We start from the raw sequence: 19,040 nt of genomic DNA, 5'->3' as shown, positions 1-19,040 counted from the left end.
CTTAGGTTTAAAAAAATTCTCAAAATTTTGGGATTCCTAACCCTATAATAGAATGCTCATAGTGGTTGCAAATCTGGCCTCCAAATTTCTCCAGAGGCACATTAAGTTTTCGAGATGACGCTTTTAAAATGGGAATTAAAAAAATGTAAAAGTTCGAAGTTACCAACCCTGTAATTGGGTGCAGTCAGATTATACTAAAAGTTCGCAGATGTTGTTTCCAATATATGCGGTTTTTTATGAGCTGTCGTAAAATTTCGAAGCACCGAAGGTGCGTTAAACGCTAGTATGATTTATGGGATCGCTAAGACAGAATCCTAAAACACTCGTTATGCAAGATCATTATCATCGAAAAAAGATAATCAGTTTTTACAAGCAGTCCTCACGGCAATCTATGTTCGTGTGGCGTTTCTTCCGCTCGTCTACTAGCTTTACCTGCTTTCTTAGCCTCAGCACAAATATTGAATAATGCTCTAAGCGAAAATTTTGGTTTGGAGTATAATAATGGAACTTCAACTGATGCGCTCAAACGGTAGTTTGATCGTGGAAAAGTTGAATTGACTTCAAAAACGATATCCGAGCCAGCGAACTTGCAGGCTTGAATTAAAAATTTGAACCAATGAGTTTACAAAAATTCATCGCGTTCCAAGATAGATGTGGTTCCAAATGGCTGAACGTCATCATGTGCAAAAATCGCGATAGGGTCGATTAGGCTCTAGAATTGGCGCACAGAGTAAATGCGTCTGCGGAAAAGAGATAACCGAAGATGGATGGCATGGCTTATCTTCTATTCTTATTCCTCGTTTTAAAGCCGCGATATCTCTACAAGACGATCAGCAGCGACCAGACTGTTTGCCGTTCGTTCCATGGGCTGTTGTTAAGCAGCTGCTGTGGGACGTAATGGCAGTAGACTCCCAGGCCACCAGTAGGATTAGTTCGGGAGTCAGTTTGAAACCCTGGTACGGCGGCCGCAGAAGCGGAAGAAAAAAATGACAATTATAAAGACTTCGTAGATGATGTATGTTTTTCAACCTGTGGCTTTTGAGATTCGGCACAATGATAGAAAAAACAACTTTCGACGAAATTTTTTATTTGTAATTCAAAATATATTGTTTTTTTTCTCGTGTCGAGTAACGCGTTCCCAATGAAAAAACGTAACCAGTATCATGTTTAGTTTAAATCATATCAACCGTTATCATCTTGTTTTAATTATCACTACCATATCTAGAAAATTCCTAGGATTTTGATTGAATATGTGATGAAGGGCTTCCTGACTGTAACCTGGATTTTCATGATACTTTAGACCTTCTGTTTATAAGAAAATATGATAGAAATAAGATCGACATTCCTTTTTTTAAAAATATCATATGAGACCTAAGTAAATGTTTGTTACATAAGCTAATTTTCAGTGATATAAATGAAAACTTTATGCTGTTTTAACAATAAATCCGAGGATCAGTTAGCGGATGTCGGTTTACAAGCTGTTCGATTTTCGGGGTGAGTTTCTTGTCAGTTTTCTTTTCATTTTGGATAACTATTACTCAGTGAAATTGTTTCAGAAATCTCAGAGCTTCCAATTCTTTCCACGCAAATTCAAGCAATAGGTCGCGGTCGCCTTTCTTTGGCAGCAGTCACAACAGAAGAAGTTTTGCTGGAACAACTCGTTGTTTGAATGAAACTACTAGCAGTCCTCAGCATTCGAGTGACCAAGCGCCTTCAACATCCAGGGTTGGGCCCCTAGTGCAATCACTGTCTCCTTTTCGAGAGAACGTCGGATCCAGACACCAAAATATTTCAGCAGCTCCCGTTTCACATACTACAAACGCCCCTTATCAGAATTTATTAATTCGCAATGTAAGTTTCAGCGAATCACATTCTCTTGCAATGTTTGCAGCTCATTTGTGGATAGGCGTGTTTGAAGTTTGGAATGTATATTTATGGTTTAATCTGATTGCAAACTTTGATGGATTTTCCGTAGCGAATGCTAACTCTTTCCGTAGACTTCTTCAAAAAAGAGTACTTCATCTTGTCACGCCTAATGCGATGAGTCTTTTCGAAAAATGGAGTGATAATTTTTAATGCATTATGATAATTTCATTTTTGTTTGTAGCAGCGTGTATATTTAACCAAGTGGTTGTTTTGAATTTACATAATTGTGAAGAAAAAGCAGCTGGTCGTTGTTGTGGTTCTTGCCGTTTAGGTTTGCTTTACCAAGCGTGTGAGCAGATTTTTGAGTTTTCATCAAAAGTACATTTGTAACCCTGGATCTAACTTTAATTATCATAGCGAGAACTGATTAACTCGAAACAATTCTTTTCATTGATTGGTTTAAATTTGGTTTAGGGTATTCATGCTCGGCCTCCGGATGACGACAACATTCTCTACTCAATTTTGCCAAGCTCTCGATCGATCGGAAACTTCGCGTTTCTACCCAATCACCAAAACAACAGCCATGCAACTCATGCCGCCGCCTTCGCACCTAATCCTTCTTCACTTTATTCGTCTGTAAATGCGACAACAGGATCATCTGCTGCTTCTGCTATGCGACTGTGTCAGTGCGAGCAACACCGTGCCTTCTCAGACATGCACTATCACCCTCACGCAGCTCCCTTTCGGTTTATACCCGGCGATACTATGTAAGTTTTGTGGATATTTTTAGATTGGGATTGGCAAGAGCACTTTAACCGGGTACTTACTTTTTCTGCTAAAATCTTGTTCACACAATTCGCAAGTGAGAAAGATACATATGTTACAACTTGCCTAATAATAAATTAATATTTGGTGCAGAGGTAACGCTTATGCTTAAGAAGACAAAGGCCAGGAAGTTTGAGTACAAGAGGGGCCTGTTTTTTTCGCAATTTGAAAATTTTCAGCTTTTTGTCATTTAACTGGGACTATTTTCTGTCTGCTTATTTTTTTGTCGGCCTGTTTTTCGCAGCAGAGACAATTTTTGAAGATTCAACTTTTGTATTTGTTCTGAATCCCATTTCTAGCATTCCTAATGTGAGGAAGGTCATTGAGCTCCAAGCTTTTTTTTGCTGAGAAGAAAGTTTTTTTTTGGAAATTTTATTTTTAAAGTGTAGAAGTTTTTTTATTATTTTTTATGTGCAAAATTTTAAATCATTTTTGTTCGTGTTTTGTACACTTTTCAAGCCATATATTTTTCTATTTGAGGTCATTCTGTTATACTTTTTTGTATAAGTTTCTGTCAATCTACTGATTTTCGGCTCAAAGTAAATCTGCATGTTTTCCAGAAATGTTCTTCAAGTTTTCAGTTTAAGCCGGCTAGATTTTGAACAATTGTGTGCGTGAGAATCTAGTTTGAAATTATTAAGAGTAATGAGCGTAGTAAAGACTTATAAAATAGGTTTGATGATGTTTTGTTTGTTTGTTTGTTTCAGGAAAAAAGTTTTGAAATTCTTAATTACCCAAGAATCTTCATTTATGAATGCACTTAGGTATACATGCTCTTTTTGAGTTTAATTGAAATTCATCTTTTGAACGTTAGGTAAATTGCACTCTCCCAATAGGAACGTGAAATTGGCGCGAAAAAATATGAACGACTTCTATTTTCGAAAGTGGAATTTAATTTATAGGTTTCCCAGCAGAATAAACATTTTACTTTTGATCCAGTTCTTTCAAATTGGATTCATTATAGAAAAAATTATCAGCCATAAAATGTTCTTGAAAATCAAAGAGCTTAAAGTTTTTCAAGTCATTTTTTCCAGTATTGTTTTTGTCACCTTGCGTTCTTTACTTTTTCCCAACTGTCATTGGGCTATGTTTCTTTATTGTTGAATATAATTTTTTCGCTTAAATGTTTTTTGTCTGTAATTATGTCGGCTTTTTTCGTCAGTTGTTAACGATAAGCTGGTTCGAAGGTTGATCTGGAAGTTGTGTCACTAGGTATAGATATATGGAACGATTATTAAATGCTATTGTGTTAAAAAATGTGTTTTTCAACTGATTTCCTGTGAAATTCAATCAACTTACTTTATGGTCTCTTGTATGTTCAATTGCTCAATAGAAGCAGATTTGATAGCCGTTTTGCAAGTTTTTTTGTATACGGTAATTAACCGAGTTCTTTTTTGACGATCCTTTAATAGTTTGTTTCGTTTTTTTTCATATTCTTCGGCAATTGGTGCTGAATTTGGTCCATCTGTCCCGATAAGTAGCCGAACTGAAAGAGCCTTCAAAATAATTTTGAGTAGCTGGTTTTTGCTTCAACAAGAGAAAGGCAGAGTATTTTCATTTTCTAAGTTCTTTGATAAAGTATGCAATTGATTCACGCATTAGTTGATTATCTTTAGGAAACCACCATCTTTGTGGTATATTTAATTTTGGAACACATTAAGCGCAATTTTTCCGTTTTGTAGGAAAGTGTGGTTTTGTCAGTATTGTAATTTTTCACTCTTTTGTCGAGTTAGTGAAAGATTTAGCAACGGAGTCTATGGCGATGAATGACTGTCCATCTCGAATTTAGGTGTTGAGTTCAATTTTGCAAAACAATTTAAATTTGTTCCAATTTAATTTTCCATAGTTATTCTTTTTTTCGAGATGTCTTGTAATTGGGAAAAAGTATTTTTCCCCGTAAATAAGTTTTTGTTTTACAAATCTTACTTGCTTTATTAGTGAAGCTTAACAAATTGCTGGTTTGTTCACCATTGGCCTAGAGGTAACACCGTTGTCTTTGCACCTTAAGGTCAGGGGTTCAAGTGCCTGTTAGACCTTTCTTTCCGGTAAAAATTGAATGGTCGGTCTTTCGTTTGTCGGCTTTAGTTGCCACATTTTTTTTTAAAATTAGCCCCCGGTCCTGCTCAATGCAGGACCAACTGTGGGGGAGGGTACTGTCATCCATTTACCCGCAGCCAGTCCCACCTTGAGGATTAGTTGCCACAACACGGATTTCGCTAGCTCTGTAAGCAATTTTCATTGTAGTTGCAAATGCTAGTGTTGCTCAAAGTAGTTTCAGTTGGACTTGAAAATTTTCAATTTTTTTTTTATAAAATTAGTTTTTTTTGGCTCAACTGGTGTCTCTTGAAAGATTTATAGGCTTCGTTGCCACCTCACGGGTTTTTAATGTGCTATAGTGCTATTTTATTTTAATTGCAAGTGCAAGTGTTGTTCATTGTAGTTCAAGGGACTAAAAATTTTCTGGATGGCGCGTTAAGGGACTGTGTGAAGGTTTCTTCACCCAAAAAGTTGGTTTTACTGAAATTATTTCAGAGAGATCCTCATTCGTTTAATTAATTTGAAAATAAGGAGTTTTTGGCCTTTTCTGAACTCCATGTGTTTCTTTCAGACTGTTGACTATATTTTAATGTTTCAGGCCATCGAAGGTTTTCACCCAACGAGAATATATCCACTTTCTCATACCAGATCAGCAGAATATTGTCAAAAGGTACGGATTCTGTTTCAATAGTTTTTGAAAACATCATTTTTAACGTGAATTAGGGTTTCAATTACAACACTGTCGTAGTTAGCATTTTGATAATTAAGTCCTATGGTAGTTGTTGATGAGAACAATTGCAATTGGAGACTGACCCTCCAATTAGTGTCAAATCATAAGATTCAAACCTAATGAATTCTGGACAGCATTTATGTGTAATGGTATGTAAGACAGGGAGTTGGCAAGTATACGTTTATTGCGGCAAAGAATTCCCCTCCTCCTCAGAGAAGTATCTATATCTACCGTGCTTGTGTACACAAAGATTCTCACGGCGTGTCGGTTCAAATAGTGTTGTTTAAGTTCATTCTACTGGGGTAAAATGGATAGACATGAGGCGGAGATTCTTCTGAACGGCAAAGCAGAAGGTGCATTCCTACTTAGAGACTCAGTCCAGGACGACTTCACTTTCTCAATCAGTTTCAGACGCTATTCGAGGACTCTTCACGCGCGCATAGAGCAACACAAGCATTACTTCAGTCTAGACTCTCATGATCCCAATGTGTATCAAAGCAGAACCATTAATGGACTTCTTGAACACTACAAAGTCCCAGAGAGCTCGTTGTTCTTTGAGCCGCTGTTGACTTTGCCGCAGAAACGGAAACAGCCATTCTCTTTGAAGGCAAACATTTACCAATGTCTTAGCTACACCTTTCAAATTGATGGAGCAGAACCGTTATAGATTATATGCAGCATACTAGAGAAGGATGTTCTCGTAGCTTACAATAAAATGGTTACAAATGGATAATTATTCGAGCGATAAGCTTTAATATACAACACGCTTGGAATTAATGTGGTTTTTATGAATGCGCAAAAGTGATTTTCATGTTTTGCAGAAGCAGCTTTAGCGAAATCTAAATAAAGGTCGAAAGTTAAAGGTCCAAATCGAAAGTTAAAAGCAACACTAGTTGGTTGCTGTCCAAGCAAAACTGGATATTCTGACCACTATTTTTTAAACATAATTTACCTCGAAACAAGTGAAAATTCAGTCTTGAGTTAACAAAGAAATTTAACCTCTTTTTGACATCGAGAAAACTGTTTCACAATTTTTACATTTCTATTGAGTCACGACAATCGAAACGTTGATTGAAAAATTTCTGACAAAACTTCAAATGTGAAAGAATTAGCTTCGATATGATGAACCACTCGACCTTGTGTCACGTGTCTTTGAAGTACATGTTGTTGCATTAAAAAATATAAATTTTTCAGGCGTTAGCCCGAGCAGCTGTGTGTGACCATGTCGGTTACGATGCAATAACTTATCTAGAGGTCCCGGCCCAGCTTAAAGACTACTTGCGAGAGTACAACTACAAGCAGGTTTTCAGTGGGCGGCGCTTTGATCCGAATTCGTATTGTCACCACACGTTTGGCCCCCCGAACTGGTTGGGGGCACCTCACGGATGTCTGGGGGCGCCGCCTCCTTATGGGGTACATCCCAATCGTAACAGCTCGCACCCTCTTACAGTGTTCCATGGGATTCCAATTGGAGGACCGGGCATGGGGTTAGGTTCTAGTAGACCCACGATGCACCATCAGACGTCTTTTTCACCGCACCACCGACCTAGAGGCTCGCTCTTCTTCTCGTCTCCTCCTCGACCTAGGTGTCCTACTTGCCCTAACTACCAGCAGAATATTGGGTCATCGATTTCAGCGCCCTTCAGCGTCACAGATTAACCTTTTTTTAAAGCTCATTGACTGTTAGTTCTTTTCTAAACTGGTTTTAAAAGCCAAACATTCGAGTAAATCTGCATTTTCACAGCTTACTTGACAAATTTTCTTTGCTCAAATGAGAAACATTTCTTTCACGATTACGGAGATAAATTTTTAAAATTCAGTTTTGAAAAGAATGGGGTGCACTATTTGCTTTTTTCACCAAAATGACTGGTAAATTGTTGATGTCTTGACCTGTTAGCAATAATTACAGTTTCTGAAAGGTCGAATGATTTATTTCAACTAAATATTTGCATAATTTTTGCTTTGAATTGTTTTAATTTTGATATTCATAGTTTCAGTTTATTACACAATCTTCTGGCAGATTGTAGAATTCTATTCTGGTTATTAAATTTATTGTTATCATATCAAACCTAGAGTTTAATTTTCTTGCTTGATTGGCGTTTTCTAAATTGATTATGTACAATTTTTTTACTTGGAAATATAGAGAAATAAATAGTCTATTGTAGTCACATGTAGTCAAAATCATTCGAGTGTACCACGGCCTAGTGGGTCTTGCGTGCCGTGGGGCATTCTATTTTTGAACATGTTTTATCCGACACTTTTGTTGCTGACCGACCCTGAAATATTTCTTACGTCACTAGTAACTAATTTTAAGAGGCGAGCGCGCCAAAAACGCATTTTTTTGTCAAAATTGCCTGAAAACGTCTTTTTGATAAAAACTGGTGTTTTGAGTTAATATGGGATCAAGTTTTTTGGAGGATAAGTCTTAAAATTTGTTCAGGCTCAAATTTTCTTCTTCGCGGTAGCGAAAGTGTTAAGGTCACAAAAAACGTGATTGATTTCTAGTTCCGCAAGAGGAAGTTGTTTTTCTGAGTTCGCCGCGAAATAAAAATTTTACTTAGTGATCCAGTTTTCTTAAGAAGTGTTAATCATAAATTGTTCTAGAAACTCTAGAAATTCTAGAAATTGTTCTAGAATTGTTCTAGAAATAGTGAGCTTTAAGGGTAATTGTTTGCCCAAATTTTTTAGCACTAGAAGTTATGGCCCTCGGAAAAACAAAGTTTTAGTTTTTTGGCCGTTTTTTGAAACTTTGACGTACCTCAAAAAACCCGATTCTAACAAATTTGAGATGTTGGTTTTAATCGAATTAACAGGTTATTTGGTGCTCATCTGCATAATCGGGCTACGCACTCTTTTTTATACAAAAACTTTTGGCCCTTGGCAGGGGCGGATTTAGGGGGGGGGCTCAGGGATTCGACCCCCTGCCAACCCAAAGGGTCCCCCCTTTGGTACTTTTTAAGAAATCCATTTTTGGCCTTTTGGCCGACCGACCCTAAAATTTTTCTAAAGGCGCCTTCGGCGCCAATATATACTTATTTTGAGGGGGAGCGCGCGCCAAAAAAAACGCGATTTTTTTGTCAAAATTTTCCAAAAAGTGCCCAAAAACGGCTTTTTTGACCTGGTTTTTCAAAAAAATTGCCTGCGGCGCAGAAAATTTGGCCAAAACAGGGTCTTTTTATTGCTTTGGGAGAGCTCGGAAAATCAATCTGATCGACCTAAAAAAAAAAAAAGGTCGTCAAAATTTTTTGAAAATCCGCCCCCCCCCCCCCCCCCCCCCTCGAGAAAATCCTAGATCCGCCCCTGGCCCTTGGAAAAAAAAATTTTGTAATTTTTTTAAACTAATTTTTTAAAAAACGAATCGACTTTTCTCAAAAAGTACCCGGCCAATTCACAGGTTAATTGTTCAATCGAGAAACCCGGTTTTGGGAGTATTCTCAGCTTAAGCGGCCACGACCTGCTCTTTTGCAGAAATAAAGTTTTTGAACTTCTGACCGTTTACTGTCAAATCTGAGATGAAAGCTTAAATCGAAATAACAGGTAGTGTAAATATTTCCTGCAGAAGTGGCGACACCTTAGTTTTGTAAGAAAAATGTTGTCCTTGGGAAAATTTCAATTTATCAAAAATTGTTGCTCTTACTTGTTTTAGTAGAGGCAGCTAAGATTGTGGCCAGGTCAAGTTTGTGAAATTACTCATTTCATCCCGCATCAATATTTAAAAAAAATCTAAAAAAATCAGACAGGTACCTCCAGCTTCAACTGGGCCCCTAATTATCTTTTCTCGAGACATGCGAAAATTGTGGTTCACTTAGTTATTTTCAGCGTGTTTCATTTTTTTTTTTGGATTTCGTATATTTTTATAGGTGTGCTGAATGTGTTTTTCGGCGACTTGACGCTTGGACTTTTCTATTATTTGCAGCTGTCACAGAGTGAAGTGGACACAAATACCTTTTTTATATGTTTTGTCTGACAATTAGTTGCTGCCTCTATAGCAAACAAGTTATGGAACCCACTTTTAGTAAGAATTGGTTAATGAGACACGCGCTCTGACATAGAGCTCTGCCGGAAAATTTTTTAAAAGTGTCCTTCTTATTTTTATTTATACTCCGTTTTATTTATATTTAATGGAGCATACCATTTATTACCATATTTGAAAGGAGGCAGCTTCTCAATGGACTTGTTTGGAACAAGTTAAAATGATCTTGAGTTGCTATTTTGAGCAAATGTTGAGCAAATTACGTCACTTGAGCGCGTATGGCAAATATGGGGAAATAACGCCACAGTTGCGACAGGCGGTAGCCGACCGGCATGTGGTTTGTCTATTCTTTATAAACTGGATTATTATCTCAAACATGCTGTATTTCACGGAGATTCTCCCATTCGCTAAATAATGCAAAAGGCGCTAGTTTAGCACAAGTCTCAAAGCAAGCTTGATATCGTTTTTTAATGCAGCTGAAGGACGGATCGCCCTAAGTGATATCGGTTTGACTTCAGTCTTCTAATCTAGATTTTAAAATGAAAGAAAGTTACACCTTCCATTTTGCCTTTGATGAAAAGAAAGGTCAGCTCTTTTTCCTCAGGAGGGAGGAAGAGGAAGGTTGGAAAAAGAGCCAAAAGGTCTAGTTGCTAATCTGGTCTCATACTTTGCAGTGCTTTTGGCATGGAGTTTGCAGGTTTTTTTTCGTCTAAGAGGAATTTTGACCAACAAATGAAAAATACCTTAATACTGTCCATCGGAAACATTAAAAATTGAAGCTAATTGAGACTGTAGTTATGTCAATCAGGATTTTTGATTCTACAAAGTTATAGAAAGAGCTTTGTTGATGGTAGCAGAGCTGCCGTTTAAATAGCACCTGCAAATACGCTGTAAAATCCTATTCAAGGATACGCAACGTACAATAAATACGACAAAACTGAACACTATTATTTAAACTAATGGTAAATATTGAATTAAAGCGAAGAATATCTGCTGTAGAACTGCGATTTTGTTGCCAACTAATCTCTGCTGTCGCATGAAAAATAAGGTATAAGTTGTATACAAATGAAAAAGAATGTTCAACGGTGTTAAGAAAAGTAAAAGGCTGTCTGTGTAGCCGATAAAATTTCCTCATTCAACAATTAAAACTGAAAGGGCCATAAATTTACAGGTCTTACCACATATTATAAGGTGGAAAGTACCTCCCTTTCGTTTAAGCTGGTAAAATCAAATATTTCAAATAAACTTCAAATATGCTTGCGTGGACTTTTTTTAGCTTCCGGTCCTGCTCATCCGTGCAGGACCATCCGTGGGGGAGGGTGTTTCATCCATTTTACCGCAACCAGTCTCACCTTGAAAAGACGGATGACACTGGAACCCCTCCAACCGTGACCGAAGTGAAATTCGAATGTATGACCCTCGTCTCACAACACGAGGGTTTTGCATTCGAATCTCACTTATTTAACATGACCTTAATTGTCCGCATGTCAATTTTTATAACAATCGGATAAAGCGAACACTTAACTTACATGTAAAAATTCGCAGGTGGGGGAAAGGTAAAAGCCATTTTCTCAATTTATTTTTATAATTGGCAATTGAAAAAGTGCTCTGATAGCTATTTAATTACCCTTGCCATTTACTAGGATGTTACATCCAGATACTAGATTTATTTCCCGACAAAAACTTTGTTCAGTAAATTGCACGTGAAAACGCTAAATGTTTTTACTTGCTAAATTATAAACTGAAATTGAAGGATCATTCTGCGCAACCTATTCTTGAGGCGTCGAAGTCCTAGAGCTCGAGTCCGATCTGTACCAATTTGTTGCAAGCTGAAAATTATCGGCTATTTTATACTATCGTCTATCTGCTGGTTTTTGTCGGCTTAGTTCCCACAGAACGTATTTTTTATAGCTCAGCTTTTTTCTACTTTCATAGTTATTGAGTTGCAAGATTTTTCATCTAATAATATTCACCTAATTAAATTCATTCATATTTGTATTGCGAGTGGTGCGAAGCCCCGTCGTTTTGCATCCGTGTACAGCGTTGAAATTCAGGTAGAATTAAATTTTGAGTCCAGTATCTTATCAGTATCTGTCCGGTTTTTTTAAATTTAAAATTTGTCTGAAAAAAAATTATCTACACTGAGTTTACTTTTTTGGAAGCACGAATGAAAAGGTTTTCACATATAAGAATTGACACTTTACGAGTTTCCACTGAGGTAGTTAAATTTGGCAAGAAGAAACACCTTATAACTCGAAAAAGCAAAAGAAATTATGAGTGCTTGCAATGGAAAATTGACAACGTTTAATAAGTTTATCTCTCGTCTTTGCAATTGAAATAATTTTCGCAGCATAAAAAGTGGAGAGCAGTTATGTCTTCGCACAAATTAGCGTTCAAAAAGTGGTTTCAATAATTGTTTTCTCGCCCCACAAAAGTTGTACTTATGAAGTCCCAATAAGTTATTTATTTTATCAAAAAAAATTGCCTTAGTTGTTCCAATTAATTGTTTTTCTCGATCACTCGGAATCAAATATTCGCTGCAATATCTTTTTTTTGCTTTTTCCTGTATGAAACACTGGTGCCATTAAACATGTGCGTAGGAAACTGGGACTATACTTAATCTTCGGTAGAACTTGTTGGTTAGAATAAGGAACCAAATCTGATTTTGATTAATGGTTTTCTGGTATTTCATCAGTTCAAGAGAGTTAATGTAACGGTGTGCAAGTTGAGCCGGTTAAGCAGAAATATGAACCGTCGTTACCTTTGCGTAAATCTTCTAAACTGACTGAAAGCCCCGAAAAAGTCGAGATCAAACTCAGGTTAAGGGCCTAAAATCGCCAAACAATGTTAAGGTTATTACGTTTTGTTTGAAGACATGCCTTTAAATTGAAATTCATTCTACGAGACAGGTGTAAACGTTTTGACTGAGGAAGTGTTGTTATGATTTTTCTTTGAATTTTTTTTGGTTTGGGGATTTGTTTTCTGTCTGCTAGCTTGATATGCTATTTTTGTGACGCATCGTCAGTGGCGCAAAGCTGTGCTAATTATTAAGTATCTTTTATCATTAGCAGTTTTCAATCTCCAGTCCTCCCAATTTCAGTAAAACGCAACCTGATTCTTTTCTGCGAATACTGCGTGGACATCTTTATTTATTATTGCGACCTTTCTCATTCAGCGTTTTTCAGTTTTTTGTTTTAGCTAAAGCAGAGGATCACGCAATTAAGTAGCATTTATTGTTCCGACCATGGAGTTGAGAGGAATTTTTGTTTCTTACGTGAAACGACAAATAAGCATCGAACGGGGTCGAATGATATATCATACAAAAGACCTTGCAGATGAAATGGCAAACACCAATTTTTTTCGACTTGGTAGTGTCCGTCTTATTTTCTTTTATTTAGCTACGATGTTTTGTGTTGCATCGCAAGTGGTGCGAAGCTCTGCTTCGCCTCTGTATAATTTATGGAGCTGGATTTCAATTTATTTTTTGCCGTTGAAACAAGGCCTTCATTTTGAAGAAGAGGTCTTGCTGTTGGAACGTTTCGTGCTGCTGTTCGACCCCCTGACTTCCCTGAGAGATATCCTTTGATACTATTTCTCTGCATGAGGGGGTGGTGGCAGAAAATATCAAAATGGGGTATTTTGTAGTGTTTGGCTTGGGAGCTTGAAAAATTAATTTGGTAGACCTAAACCAGTTTTTTTAATCCAACTCCCCTTGGAGAAATTTCTAGATTCACCGCTGATATCAAGTTCTATTTTTCAGATAATTTTGGAACCATTTTGGAACGAGATACCGATAGCTGCGTTTTTAGTAGCTCATAGTTTTTTCATTTAAGAGATCATACTTATTTGCCATCAATATTCAGACACAGTGAATCAAAAACATAATCATCGGTCTAGTTTTTCAAAAAGTTACTTTGTTATTGACTATCATGGATTAATAGATTAATTCTTCAATAATGCTTTACCTTTTTAAGCTATCTCAGCAAGTTGCATGCTTGAATGTTTTTTGGGATACCTTTTGACCAGTGATGACCCTATTAACGTCGATTACAGAATATAATCCTCAAAATTCTATAATACTTTGATTATAGTATTCTATAATAGATTTCCAAAAAAATTGGATGTGAAAAAAACTCTTTTTCAGAGCTGAAACTTTATTTCAATACGATATTATTATCAAACGAGTGTTAAGATTTTCGGGCAGTGTAAACTAAAAGATATTGCAGATAAGCTAAAAGATATTACAGTGTAAGCTAAAAGATATTGCAGATAAAAGGATATGCAACGAATGTTATTTTATGTGTAACTTACACAGTGTAAGCTAAAAGATGAGATTTCAAGTTGTCAGCCGATGAAATATTAGCTACTTTGATCAGCGCTCGGCAGTAGCTGTGATTAATAGCGTTCTATTATAGTAATTCTATTAATAGAACAGACGCGTCAATATAGCGCATTATGATAGCCACGCTATTATAGACTATAAAAGAAAACTATAATCCTGTCATCACTGCTTTTGACCAATATTGAATAGCGGGAATCTTTTTTATTTTAACCTGTTAATGAATTCAATTTCATAATACAGTGCTGATTTAAATTATCCGTACAAAACGAAGAAATTTCAAAACAAGTTTTTATTTTTATCAAATTGCGTCACGATTAGACAATTTGAAGAGAACAGAAGAGGTCTACCACAATTATTGTGCCCTGTATTTTTGTCAATTAAGAGTTAAGCTAAAACTTTCAAGTTAATTGAAAAGAAATGTATATCAAAAGGAGCTTCTTACACAGATCAATAAATTAGGGTAAAATTTTTAAAAATCTATAAGGGAAATCATAAAAATGAAAACTTTCGTTTGAAAACAATTTTTAACGTTTCGCCTGAGATGTAACTCTTGTATAACTTTGTAGACTGTATAAGGGGCTCTTTTTGATAAAAATTTTCTCATTTTTTAACGTAGTATTTTTAGCGTAGTTGTCTTACCATGTTAGTTATTATGGTAAACTCTTATGCGAAAGTATTTTCGTTCCGGCAACTTTGAATGGGTTGTAGGGAAGGAACTATGGTTTTGCTTTGGTTTCGTGGAATGGTTTCTGATGCTAGAGAGCTCTTTGGGCATCGAAATTGCTATGAAACCTAGGCTCTTTAAGTTACGTTTTGGTTACCCGAGATTTTCTTTAAAAAAGATCGCTCATTGTCAAGCGAAACAGGTTTGATTGTTAATTGTTCAGTGTAGTTTTCTCGAGTACGTTTATATTGCTGTTGTTACCCAATATTTTAGCTTATAAACCCATTCAATTCTCTTCCACGATTTTCAAATACAATTGAGTTTTTGGCAAAACTTGATTGTTTTTACAAAATCAATAACAGCAATGAGGCTTTGACGGAAAACTTTGTCCTGCTTGTACAGAAAACAGTTATCCGTCTTTCCGACTGTTAAGTTTTTGTTATTACCCTTGCGATTTAAAAAAAAACAAACGCTGAATTTCCCGTTGGTGTGTTAGAACTAAACAAGTGACACAAAAAGAGGTAGTGTACAGTTTTGTTTTTAAAAATTTATTATCAGAATATACGTACATTAGATGAACCTAAAATCTTTCCAACATACTTTACCATAAGTAATTTTGCCTAGGTTCTTTCCAAATTGATCAAAAAATTTTTTTCTATCTTATCTTGGTTGTTGTACTATTTTTGGAATCAATATCATATCGTTAACGTATTTGAATGAAATTGTTTAGCAGAATGCCCTTCCTAATAACACTTCTATCAAGTATCTTACTGTGAGAGTGTTTGATGCAGAAGAGCTTCTCAGACCGAAGCTGATACAAAAATCTGTTTGGTAAAATTGGAGGCTTTTCAGGATTGAAGGCGGGTTTTTGCTGCGACTTAATTTTTTGTTTACAATATAATGATATTCTATAGTCAAGAAGAAACCTAACTCGTAATTTGCCAATATTCGCTTTCATTTCAGCAAAAGAATCAAATTAGCGATTATAAATGCAGTCTTTTACGACTTGTTGTTATCAATTGTTATGATAAGGTTTTGGTCTTTCACGGCAAGAATCACGGCTGAATATTGCAGATGACTTAAGACTAGGGCATTGATAAGAATGATTTTCATTTTGTGTGGTATACAGTCTCTGACTGTGTTAAGGCTTTAATACCCTGTGCCATTTTTAAGAGTAACTGTTTGACATGTTCATGATAAGTTAGATTATTATCAATAGCTACAGCTAAATATGTTATTGTTTTCTTTCTTTTATTAGCTGTCCATCAATCTAGAGCTCATGTTTTTTGAATTTTTGTTTTTGTTACTAAAAACTATAAAAAGAGTTTTGTCTGATTTAGTTTTCAGGTTTGAAACAAATATAATCTAGTAAGTTGTTTTAGTTGAAGTTTTTAAATGCATAGTCAAGATTTGTCACTCGAGAGTAAAATTGTGTTTTCTGCGTAATGTATAACCTGACAAGCTGAGGTGTTTTTCATATTGTTTGCGTATAAGTTACAAAGAAGAAGGCCTAGAAAGGCTTCTTGCAGCACGCCTCTACTTTCTTTATTCAAATCGCATTCAGCTTTTATTATCACAACCTTTTGATACCTATTAATTAGTTAAGTAGCTGTTTATAAGATCAAGTGAGGACCTCTTGAAACGTATAATTTGTAGTTTTTTTTAATTAAACGCTGTTGATCTATTGAATCAAAAGATTTCAATGAATTTAGTGCGGCTGTTTCAAATTCATCGTTATCAACTTTTGCTCGAATTGTTTCAGTCAGTTATACTATAGCAACCATGGTTGATTACTTTTTCCTGAAACCGAACTGAGTTGGAGTAAGAATATTATTACGATTAAGATATCCCGTAATTTAAAATTCTATGACCTTTCCAAATGCTACCTACATCACCAGAGTAATTGAAGTTGCTCTGTAATTAAGTGGATCTTCAGCTCGTCCCTTGTTATTTAAAGAGGTAATATTCGCCAGCTTAAGCTGATGTGGGAAAATATTTGTTTTTATGCTTTCTCTGATTGAAAGACTAATTGGCTGTGACAGTTCATATGCGGCATCTTTGAGTGCCCAAGCTGGAATAGAAGGACACAGGGGGGTTCATTTAACTCAAAGCAAGAAAAAGTTTTTTACATTCATTTGATGCAACAGAACAAAAAAAAAGAACGGGAAAAAAAGTTTTAGTCATGTTACCGTTGTGGAGATTGTTACAAGAGCTAAGTGGAAAAATCATCTAGCCAAGAAAAACCATCTCGCCAACCATCTCGAACTTGTAATTGCGCATAGTTGCATCTTCTAGGGCTCGTTCACGATTTTATTCAAACAATTCCTAAGGCCTTCTTTATTGGTTGATGTTCATTTTTTTTCCTGATTCCATTGATAAGGCTCCACTTAAACCTTTCGAAGGGTGCTGAGTCAATTAAATACCTGTAAATTTTTTCAAATTCATTTACCTAGCTTTGATGTGAAGCTTTTGCATTTCCTGAAACTTGTTGAAGCTCGTAATTCAAGTAATTATCTTTTTTCATATTCAGATTTTTAGTTTGTTTTGATACCCATATAGATGCAAGGGAAACAAAAGTTTCTCATGGCGAATCAAATTTTGTTGCATAGTATCCTGCAATTTGATAATAGAGCCTAGGATTTTTCGAAATTGCGAATACATCTAATTGGGGCAGGTTTTTTTTATCAAACTTGACCAGTTTTGTTTGTTCACATCTGTATTTTTTGACAGATGTGCTTTTATCAAAAGTGAAATTTATCCTGGATGTCAGTTTTCCGTTTAACAGTGTACGAAAAATTGCAATTGTTGGAAACTGGCCAATTTGATTGGGCAATTAAAGACATGGGAAGGTAGTAAGGGAAAATTTTATCACCTTTAATGTAGTCGATTAGACTCATGTTGTCGCAGTAGCAAGTAGGATTTGACTTATTGAGCACATAAACTTCGTAAGGGCATAATATGGTATCTAAAATCTGTTTCTCTGATTTAATTAAATAATTAAGGTTAAGGTCGCCCATAACTTTTTTTATTTCGAAATCCAGACGCCAGTCTAGTCGATTTTGCAAAATTTTTGATCCATAAAATTTCAGATTTTGAGTTCATTGAGAATAGATCATCTCACTCAGTATAAAAGCTTTCGCTACTAAAAATAAAAGACCCCACCTTTGATGCTTTTCCATCTTAGTTTATCATTATCATCTGAAAACTGTTTTCGTCAGGAGTAAGTAGATTTGATATGTCCTTATCAGTTAGGCAGTTTTCGATTAAAGCGGGAAAAAAGCAGTTTTTCCCAATATCATTCATTGTCAAGGTTTTTGAAAGGATGGTGTTTGTTTTCAATACTTCTACAATTTAATTGAAATAATTTAAGGTCCTTATCCAGGAAATTGCCTGGTTCAAAAATTTTCCAATTTGTATCTTGGCCGGGAAAACGTTCTATGTCACCTGATAAAGGTTAAAAGTTAAAATTAATTGGTAAGACAGCCCTCCAAAAAGGAAATTAATTTTCAGTTAAGGCTAAATCTTATTCTAAAGTTCTTCTGGCTTTGAGAGTTAATATGTTCGGTGATCACAGAAATCGCGATCAATGGCGTGAGATTATTTGAAGCCATTGTTAGCTCGATAAATGACAGAACAGAAAACAAATGTGGATTCTGCATATTTTATAATTTTCACGTAACAGTCTGTAAAGAAACTCATCAGAAGTAACCTTGATAGTTGCTGTTGCTTGGTTGATGACTATAGTTTGAATTGTGGTTATTATGCCAAGCGTGAGCTTTTTAATTGGCATTGTGATAGGCCTTGTATTTCAAATGGGCGCTGGTAGAGTGGATTTTTTGCTTCGATTTCAATGACATCTTAGATTTGTCTGTGAAGCCATTCGCGGTTTTCGATAGGACCGACAGAAGAGCGTTTTGCAGTGTAGGCAACCCACTTTTGTAATTGAGATGTAGGTTGTCATGTTAAAGTTGATTGTTGATGTTGTCAGGTTAAAATTGATTGTTAAAGTTGATTGTAGGTTGTTGATACAAGTGTATAGCTCCAACACGACAAATTTCCCGTCTTTGTTGATGAGTTCATTCAGCTCATTGACCTTTTTGTTTTTTTTAAGTTTCATATTGTGCGCTTTTGCGAATTTGTATCAATACGCGTATAACGTAAACATCGGATTTGAAAAGATCTTCACAGTTATTAACCAGAGCCACATATTCGCCTAAAGTTTCGTCAACTGTTCTATTGTATTTCATAATACTATTATATCATCTTGCAGAGTTTTTCTTGTTTCGTGTTTTTCCAATACTTAAGTTTTTTTGCTCTGTGGTAGACCACGATACGCATGAATTGCACAATCAAGGAGAATGGTGTCATCCAATGTTAATTTATGTACAATACTGCTGTCCGAAACCGTCTTTGAACACAGCGTCAACCTTGTACAGCAGCTTCCTGGCCACCTCTTGGTTGAAAGCGTCCTTTTGTGTGACTTTTTGATGCAAGTCGACGTAGAGTTTGTAAGCCACTTTTTTGTTCATTGCTTTCCAATCTTTAAGGAAAAGAAGCGTTTTGAGGAAATAGACGAAATGAAGAATGAGGCTGATATGTGAAA

The 19,040-nt window shown here is 35.9% G+C and overlaps 1 protein-coding gene across 1 annotated transcript; it reads left to right on the top strand.

Moving 5' to 3' along the window:
* Window positions 1-1,404: 1,404 nt before the first annotated feature.
* LOC134847717 (uncharacterized) lies at window positions 1,405-7,545 on the top strand. The gene is made up of 6 exons (XM_063864903.1): window positions 1,405-1,494; window positions 1,557-1,851; window positions 2,341-2,633; window positions 5,327-5,398; window positions 5,747-6,065; window positions 6,653-7,545. Exons 1-6 carry the CDS (start codon window positions 1,415-1,417, stop codon window positions 7,115-7,117), a joined length of 1,524 nt encoding a protein of 507 aa, XP_063720973.1. The 5' UTR covers window positions 1,405-1,414; the 3' UTR covers window positions 7,118-7,545.
* The last annotated feature ends 11,495 nt before the right edge of the window (window positions 7,546-19,040 follow it).

The sequence above is a fragment of the Symsagittifera roscoffensis genome, chromosome 6 (assembly GCF_963678635.1).
Source record: "Symsagittifera roscoffensis chromosome 6, txSymRosc1.1, whole genome shotgun sequence".
NCBI classification, from domain to species: domain Eukaryota; kingdom Metazoa; phylum Xenacoelomorpha; order Acoela; family Convolutidae; genus Symsagittifera; species Symsagittifera roscoffensis.
Note: the sequence above shows the minus strand (reverse complement) of the source record. Positions and strands in the feature narration are given on the sequence as shown.

What these genes read in the sequence shown, in the direction of transcription:
- LOC134847717 (XM_063864903.1), top strand. Translation starts at nt 1,415, where the DNA reads ATGAAAACTTTATGCTGTTTTAACAATAAATCCGAGGATCAGTTAGCG. An exon ending in CAAGCTGTTCGATTTTCGGG is followed by an intron (nt 1,495 to 1,556) that starts GTGAGTTTCTTG and finishes AAATTGTTTCAG; the next exon opens with AAATCTCAGAGCTTCCAATT. An exon ending in AGAATTTATTAATTCGCAAT is followed by an intron (nt 1,852 to 2,340) that starts GTAAGTTTCAGC and finishes AATTTGGTTTAG; the next exon opens with GGTATTCATGCTCGGCCTCC.